A 7918-nucleotide genomic window follows, 5' to 3' on the forward strand; every position below is an offset into this window, starting at 1 on the left:
TGCAGACCTGCTCCCCTCACCACCTCCCCCTCATAGCCAGCTACTTGGACCTGTGTTTTGGAAGGGGAGCAACCCACGCCTACGGGTCCTGGTGCAGACAGTCTGGGGGCAGGGGTGGGCTGCAGCGGCAGGACACTCCTAGTCAGTTGGGAGGGGAGTCGGCCCTGGACCCCACTCCCTGAGGCCAGACCTCACCATCTCCCCAAAGCAGAGACCGCAGCCACCATCCTGCCAAACACACTTTATTTTGTCCTCTCTGATCTCCTCCCTCCCCCAGGCTGGCCGCCCCTCCGAGCTTCAGCCCTGAGGGTGGCCATCAGCTAATGGCAGGTCTCCATCCGTCCCTAGGCTTGCAGTAGCTGCTGGATCTCATAGTCCTCTGGGATGGTGTCTGTGGAGGGAGAGAGGGCAGGAGGGTGAGAGAGGGTGAGGCCAGCAGGGCAGACTCTACGCTCCCTGGTGGGCCTTCCCCTCATCCCCTCTCCGTACTCCCTCCTCTCACCATTACAGCGGTAGCGCAGGTTGGCCCAGATGATGTTCTCCTGGGAGAAGCAGAAGACACCTAGGCGGCCACCCCGCATGGTCGTGTCCAAGACCACGTTGCTGTCAGCCACCAGCTCAGGGCCCTCATAGAACCGTACTCTGAGGGGGATGGGACAGTGAGGCAGGAGACTGAAGGCCCTCAGACCTTCGGCATCCTACCCTGAAAGATGAGCCCCCTCCTCTCTCTGAGTGGGGGCCACGATCCCTCCTGTGTGGCCCATACTCAGGGCAGGTAGGGCCCCTGACCTGTGCCTCAGCTTCTGTGTGTGAGAGAGTAGCTATCCAGGGTCCTGCACACGGGAGGTGCTAACTAAGCAGAGCGCCTGGACTTCCTGCACAGAGCAGGGGTTGAGAAATGGGGAGTGGGTGAGGCCTCACCTTCTCGCTGAGGCCCCGCTGTGTGCTGGGCCCTAGGAAGGGTGTTGTGCCCTGGGACCAGTCAGTTAATTCTAGCTGCCACACTGTTCCTGCTTTACAGACGAAGGGACCAAGGCCCTCAGAACCTCTCCTGGGAGCCAGGGTGGAGCAGGGACTCAGCCCCTAAGGCAGGGCAGGGTCTCCACCTGATGTAGCCCACTTGGGGCCGGTGCTGCAGGAACCAGCGGTAGGATGTCTTGTCCTTCCAGCCCACATTGCGGGGGTCCTTCCAGAGCAGCCGCACCTGTGATGCTGTGTCCCCCGTGTGCCACAGTGCATTCCGGAGGTGCTCCCCAGGACCCGTTGAGGACTTCACAGCCTGATACGAACAGAGGCGGGGCACAGGGTCAGAGACTGCACGGGCCACTGGAGCCCCCCGAACCCTGGTGGTTGCTTCAGGTCATGGAAGAATGATGGAGGCTTTGGGGGGGGGCTGGATGGGAAACCCACAAGGACGCCTTCATGGGCACCACATGGAGATTTCTAGGTGGGTTATGGGGGCAGCAGTGCTCCGGGGTCTCATGAGAGGATTTGGGAGTCTGAATAGGCTGGGAATCTGGGAAGCTTTGGGGGTCTGCAGGAGGATTTAGTGACCTGGGTTTTAGTGACCTAGAAAGTTTTGGGTGTCTATGCGATAAACTGGGGTCTAGAGGATTTGGGAAATTTGCTGGGAAGTTTGTGTGACATAGTCTAGGGATTTTGCAAAAGGATTTGGAACCTGAGGAAAAGCTTAGGGCCCTGTGAAAGGGCTTCAGGGCCCAAAAGATGATTGGCAGACACTGGGCGAGGGTTTGAGGGCCTGTGGGAGGACCTGGGAGGCTGTGGGGCCTATGGGAGTCCCGAGGAGAGCTGGAAGCAGGTAGGAAGAACTTGAGGTCTATGGAATGATGCGGGAGGACTGGGAAGCCTTTGGAGGTGTGTAGAGGGCATGGAACTGGAGGTCAGGTACCCTGGTGCCCCTCCTACCACACCCCGTCACCATACACACACCTTGAGCTGGATGCCAGGTTCAGCCACGGCGCGGAAGGGGTTAGCCTGCCAGTACGTCTGCTCCATCTGCTTCCACATGACCACATAGAAGCTTGAGCTGTCCTGGTAGCCAAAAATGAAGCCAGCGTAGTCATCGTCTGTGGCAGTGTTCACATGGAATGTGCCTTCAAAGTCCACACCGTTGAAAGCCGTGTAACCTGGGGAGGTAGGAGACAAATGGGGCCCTAGACACCACAGAACCACCCCCTCCAGGGTCCAGCTTGCCCCCTGAGCCCAGATTTCCCCTCAGTAGACCCACCCCATCCCCACCCCCTAAATTTAGACACAGCCATGACCCTGAACCCTCAAACCTGCCTTTAACCACCCTGCCCCAGCCCAGACCCTCCCTGGCCTCGCCCCACCCTCCCTCTGGCCCTGCCCCTGAGCGGCTCCCTGTAGAGCCTTCCCCTCTCCATGTCTCACCCACAGCCAGGCCAGGGTCACTGTTCATCGTCTGCACGATCTCCATCCCCTAATGGGGTCAAAGGAAGAAGGGCCTGAGGCTGGCCACAGGGCCCTTGGCTTCTGGCCCCTAGGTTAGGACTCTAAGAGAGGGTCCTAAGCTCCCCCCACCTGCTGGCCCCTGCCCCTACCTGGTTGAGCACTACCCAGTTGGGGTCTATTTGTGCATCACCCTCCGGGTCCAGCACCACGGTCTGGAAGGCTCGAAAATCGGTGAGGGTGACCTCGGCGTTCTCTGGACACACATCAATCTTGTCCACCACCTTGTCAGCGTCGAAGTCGCCCTGGCACGCATCACCTACGCCATCCCCTGAGAGGTGGTGGGAGACCCTGCGGCGGTGAGGTCAGTGCCAGGTGCCCACTCCATGCCTAGCCCTGCTCACACCCTACACTGGCCCCACCATGCCCACTCCCAAACCTGCCCCAGTGGCTCCGCATGTCCCATCCCCACCACAGGCCCCACCCCCGGCCTTACGATCTGAGTCTGCCTGGCCTGTGTTGGGCACCAGGCGGCAGTTGTCCCGACTGTCAGGGACCCCATCATTGTCATCGTCGTCATCACAGGCGTCACCCTGTCCATCACGGTCTGAGTCCTGCTGGGAGCTGTTGGGCACTGTGGGGCAGTTGTCCCGGGAGTCCTGGTGCCCATCCCCATCCCTAGAGTGAGTGGGTGGGGCAGAGAGACAATGTGATGCCCAGAGGGCCCTGTAGGGGCCACCCACCCTGAGCCCCCACCCCCGTCCCAGAAGGCCTCCTTACTGGTCTTGGTCGCTGTCACAAGCATCTCCCACAAAGTCGTGGTCCACATCCCCCTAAGAAGGTGCAGGGGTCCACAATCAGGGCAGAGGAACTCAAAAGCCTCCAACCCATGCCCAGTTCCAGAGCAAAGGTACACCCCTCAGGCTGCTTTGAATGGGCTGCAGTCTTGTTAACGTAGCCTGGGGCTCACGCTGGGGGTCTGACCCAACTGACCTGCCCTCACCTGGTCTGGGTTGTTCTTCTGGGGACAGTTATCACAGACATCTCCTACACCGTCACCATCACTGTCCTTCTGGTCTGAGTTGGGCACCCTGGGGCAGTTGTCCGCCACATTTTTGATCCCTTCAGGAAGCAGGGGAACCGAATAGGACCCCATGATTAGGCGGGGCCAGGCTGACTTCAGCAGGGCAAGTGCGAGCCTGGGCCAGAGTCCTACCCTCCCCTAGTGCACAATTACTGCAAAGTTAGACCCAAGTACTCATACCGACTTCATGAATAGATGGCCAGGGAGGAGACTGGCCCTTCTCTTGCTCTGTAAATGCACTCACCTGAGATTCTATGCCCAAGGTGTAAAAAGGACACCTCCATGACCCTAAACCGCAGACCATGTCCTGCTTTTCCTCCCTGCAGCATCCGACATAGCGGGCGTTTTTCTGCTCCCCTGAGCAAGGTCCATGGTTCAGGGCGCCCGAGTTAAGCTCATACTCTCAGCTTCTGAGCCCAGTCCCCCTCCCCCGCTGAGTCCGGACCCTCGGTGCTTCCCTCACCATACCAGCCCCGCCCCCACCGTGCTCACCGTCACCGTCGATGTCGTCGTCGCAGGCGTCCCCTCGGCCATCCTGGTCTGTGTCCTTCTGGTCTTCGTTCCTTTGGGTTCTGCAGTTGTCGCACGCATCTCCCCACTTGTCGCTGTCCGAATTGCGCTGGTCTGGGTTTCGTACCAGCGGGCAGTTGTCCTGGGGGACAGGACCGGTTAAGGAGGGAGGGGGAGTCAAGCCTAGTGGGGCAAATGTCACATCCAAGATTAGCCCACCTCTGAGGCCCCGCCTCCTCTACAGAGCCCCTCATCTCTCCAGGACCCACGAGTCCCGCCTCGAGGCCACGGCCCTAAACAAAGCCCCGCCCCCCAGCTCTCCTAGGCCCCGCCTTGGCCCCACCTCCTCGTTGAGGACCCCGTCACCATCGGCATCTGGGTCACAGGCGTCTCCGATGCCGTCGCGATCTACGTCCTCCTGCCCTGAGTTGGGCACAGTCACGCAGTTGTCCTAGGGGCCGCAAGGGCAGTACTGAAGGGCGAGGTTTTGTAGCCCCGCCCATCCCGCGACAGTCCACGCCCTCCGCTCCCGCTGGCCCCGCCCCCTGTCCTCGCCCACCTTGCGGCACTGGCGCTCTGAGCAGCGCTGCTTCTCGTCAGGGAAGCCGTCAAGGTCCGTGTCTCGGCCACAGAGAAGCCCGTTGCCAGCCCAGCCGATGGCACACTGCGGGTGAGGGGTGAGACTCCGGCGTCACCGACCCCTATTTCCCATCCCACACCCCTCCCCGCGTGGCTGCACTCACCACACACGACCGCGAGCCGTCGCGCTCCAGGATGCAGTCGGCCTTCTCGTGGCATGTGCTGGGCGTGCCGTCCGGGCAGAAGCGCTGAGCGCGCGGACGGCAGCCTGAAGCTTGGTCGCCCACGAAGCCGGGCTGGCACTGGCCGCACTGGAAGGAGCCCTGCACACGGGAGGTTAGCCCGGGCCGCTGCCACTTCGCGCACCACCCCACCCCCTGCCCAGTCCCTGCATCCTCCTCCTCTCCTCCTGGGCCTTACCCGGGTGTTGACGCACACGGAGTTGGGGACGCAGTTATGCTGCCCGGTCTCGCACTCATTAATGTCCGTGCAAACCTGGGTGGGAGGGAGCGCAGACGTTACCCCCCCCCACGCAGACACCCTCAGACCTGGTTCGCAGTCTCCTGTGCTACCTCTCCCCTCCACGCGCCTCATACTGCGACCGTCCCTGACGCGGACCCTTTCCCACTGACTCCCTCTAGACCCCAGTCCCTACCATCTCTTGCTGGAGCGAGGCAGGGTAAAGGCCGCGAGGCTGGAGAACGAATTTACTAAGCAAAATGCGCCACCCCTTCCAACTCCTGGCGCCAGTCCCCAAGGCCCTCACCTGCTTATTGGTCTTGGCGAAGGCTAGCCCCACGCCCTCGTGGGTGGAGCCGCTGAACCCCGGCGGACACGCCTCGCAGCGGAAGCCGGGGCTGGTGTTGATGCAGCGGACCCGGGGGAAGCAGGGATGGGCGTTACACTGGGAGGAAAAGGGCCATGGTGTGTCAGAGGACTCGGAGCTCTTCCCCAGTCGCCCCCCGTCCCCCGTGCCCCAGTGACGCCTTAGGGTTCCTTAGGCTTGGAGTTAGAAAGTCCAAGCGTCATCAGCCAGCACTTGGACAGGGGGTGCCACATGAGGCAGAGGCGGGATCAGGCGGGGAGAGGGGCATGCCTGCAGGGGTCTGTCTGCTCCTGGAACTGTGGGCTGGGTGGTCATGGACAGAGGAAGGAATTGTGAGGACGCGCGTCCCCAGCAGAGGGAGAAAGTTGTCCCTGCTTGCGTGCCCGTCCGTGGGGACGTCGTCGGGGCGGGCTCCCCACTGTGGTGGAAGGGTTGTTGAGGCTGCTAAGCCTCGGAGGTGAGGGGGGTCGTTGGGACGGACCATTCCTGGCGATACGGGAGTCCCTGGGATGGGCGTCACTGGCAGTGGAGGGGATTGTCAGGGCGGGTGTCCCTGGTGGCGGGGGAGGTGGCCGGCGTGGGTGACCTCCGGCGGTGGAATGGTCGTCTGGACGTGCGCCCTTGACGGTGAGGGGATCCTCCGGGTGAGCACCCCCAGCTGAAGAGGGGATCTTGAGAGCGGTAGGGAGTTGGGGGATCACCGGGGAGGTGGGGGCAGGCACACCTCGTTGATGTCCGTGCAGTGCGTGCCGTTGCCTGTGAAGCCCGGCGGGCAGGGTCCGCAGCTCGCGCCGCTCGCTGTTTCGGTGCAGGCCACGCCGGAGAAGCAGTAGCCAGGTGCGCACTGGGGTAGGGGCCGCACGCTCACGCCGGGGTTTTTCACCTGCTGCATCCCTGGCGAGGGGTTGGGGGAAGTCCCGGGCAGTCAGGACCAACCAAGCCCAGGGGCGGAGCCTAGCAACACCCTGCCCCTACAGGGGGTTGAGCCCGTCCGGACCCCACCCCGGCCAGCTCGCCCTGCCCTCGGGTCTCTCCCGTCTCCCGCTCTGCGCTCTCGCGTTTTCAGCTTTTCCCTCCGCGTCTCCCTACCTCCCTGCACCTCCCGCACGGCTTCTGCCTCTTCCCTGTGTGTCCCCTTCCCTGGTCTCAGTCTCCCCTCCCTGTTTGTCTCTCATCCACTCTCTCCGTCTTTCAGCCTCGTCCTTTTCCTCTTCTCTTCCTCCCAGTCTCTCCTTCGCTCTCGGTTTCTGTCTCCGTCTTCCCACCGCTTCTTGGTGTCCCGCCGTTCCTTCTCTGCCTCCTTAGCTCCACTTACCGCACGCGTCACACTCCATCACCGTGTTTTTCAGGAACGTGATCTCCTTGACCTGCGGTGCAGGGGGGACGGGGTGTGGTCAGCGGCGTTCCGTCCTTCTCCTCCCCTGGGCCTCCCCTCTCCACCCTCCCCCACTCACTCCCCTCGAACTACCTACTCTCCCCACCCCTCTCCCTTCTTGGGACTCCTTTTTCCCCTCGAGGACCCCTACCCTCTCCCGCAGAACCCCTTATTCCTGGGAGCCCCCTTACCAGGTACCCAGGACCCTCTCCACCACTACCGGGACCCCCTTTACCTGTCTCCCGCCCCCACGCAGACCCTACCTCCCAGACCCCCACTTCCAGGCCTCTCTCCCATCCTCCGCACTCCTGTACCCTTCACCCCAGCCCGCACCTGCTGCCGCAGCAGCTCCCGCACGTCCCGCAGCGCCGCGTTGGTCTCCTGCAGCTCGCGCAGCATCTGGGGGCCCAGGTCTGCACCTGTGCCAACAGGGGGCGCTGGCGGGGTGTCGGGGCATGAGGACTCTGCCCCACTCCACTCCTTACGTCTCCGCCGCCGCAGGGACCCCGGACACTCACCCCATTCCTTGAGCCTCTGCCCAGCTGCCTGCTTTCTACACCCTGCACACCCCTCCCTGCTCACTGTCCCAAGCTCCAGAAAGCCGCGACCCCAGGCCTCCCACGGGTCCTTCTGTCACTTTGGGCATTGGGGGCACGGCGTGGGGGAGGGCGCGGCTCACCTAACCGTATCTGGCCTTGGCCCGACGCGCCAAGGACGCCCAGGGAGAGCAGGAGAACGCAGGCAGCTGAGAGAACCATGGCGGCGACGGCGAGTAGAACCGCGGCTTGCTCTCTGCCGCCCACCAGGCCCGCGGGGCCTATTTATCCCGTCCGCGCGGCCGGCCCCAGGGACGGCCCACCATCGCCCAGCCCAGCGTCCAGCCGCAACGTAAACAGCCGGCGCTGGCCTCTTCGTTCAAGGCCCCACCCAGCTTGGCTGAACCGGGATCTGGTGAGGAAACTGAGTCACAGGAGCCAGTGCAGGGTCGGTGGGGAGGGGAGTCAGATGGGACCACCCTCCAGCTGTCTCATTCACTTATTCCTGAGTGCCTGCTGTGTGCCAAGTCTGGCGCACAGCTGAGAACACCACGAACGCCATGGCAGCCCCGCTCAAC

The 7918-nt window shown here is 62.8% G+C and overlaps 1 protein-coding gene across 2 annotated transcripts; it reads right to left on the bottom strand.

Moving 5' to 3' along the window:
* Positions 1–234: 234 nt before the first annotated feature.
* Positions 235–7612, bottom strand: COMP (cartilage oligomeric matrix protein). Of its 2 annotated transcripts, none has more exons than XM_045195723.3 (19): positions 7484–7612; positions 7138–7241; positions 6745–6796; positions 6154–6323; positions 5370–5507; positions 5024–5098; positions 4768–4926; positions 4584–4688; positions 4368–4475; positions 4007–4166; positions 3434–3552; positions 3211–3263; positions 2927–3108; positions 2583–2761; positions 2413–2461; positions 1951–2147; positions 1107–1279; positions 503–642; positions 235–391 (listed from the first exon to the last, which is right to left on the bottom strand). In XM_045195723.3, exons 1-19 carry the CDS (start codon positions 7560–7562, stop codon positions 345–347), a joined length of 2289 nt encoding a protein of 762 aa, XP_045051658.1. In that variant the 5' UTR covers positions 7563–7612; the 3' UTR covers positions 235–344. The 2 variants fall into 2 exon arrangements, with proteins under 2 accessions (XP_045051658.1, XP_024416550.1); XM_024560782.3 differs by having other exon boundaries at positions 7138–7223; positions 7484–7589.
* Between the last annotated feature and the right edge of the window lie 306 nt (positions 7613–7918).

The sequence above is a fragment of the Desmodus rotundus genome, chromosome 9, assembly GCF_022682495.2.
Source record: "Desmodus rotundus isolate HL8 chromosome 9, HLdesRot8A.1, whole genome shotgun sequence".
Lineage (NCBI taxonomy): Eukaryota > Metazoa > Chordata > Mammalia > Chiroptera > Phyllostomidae > Desmodus > Desmodus rotundus.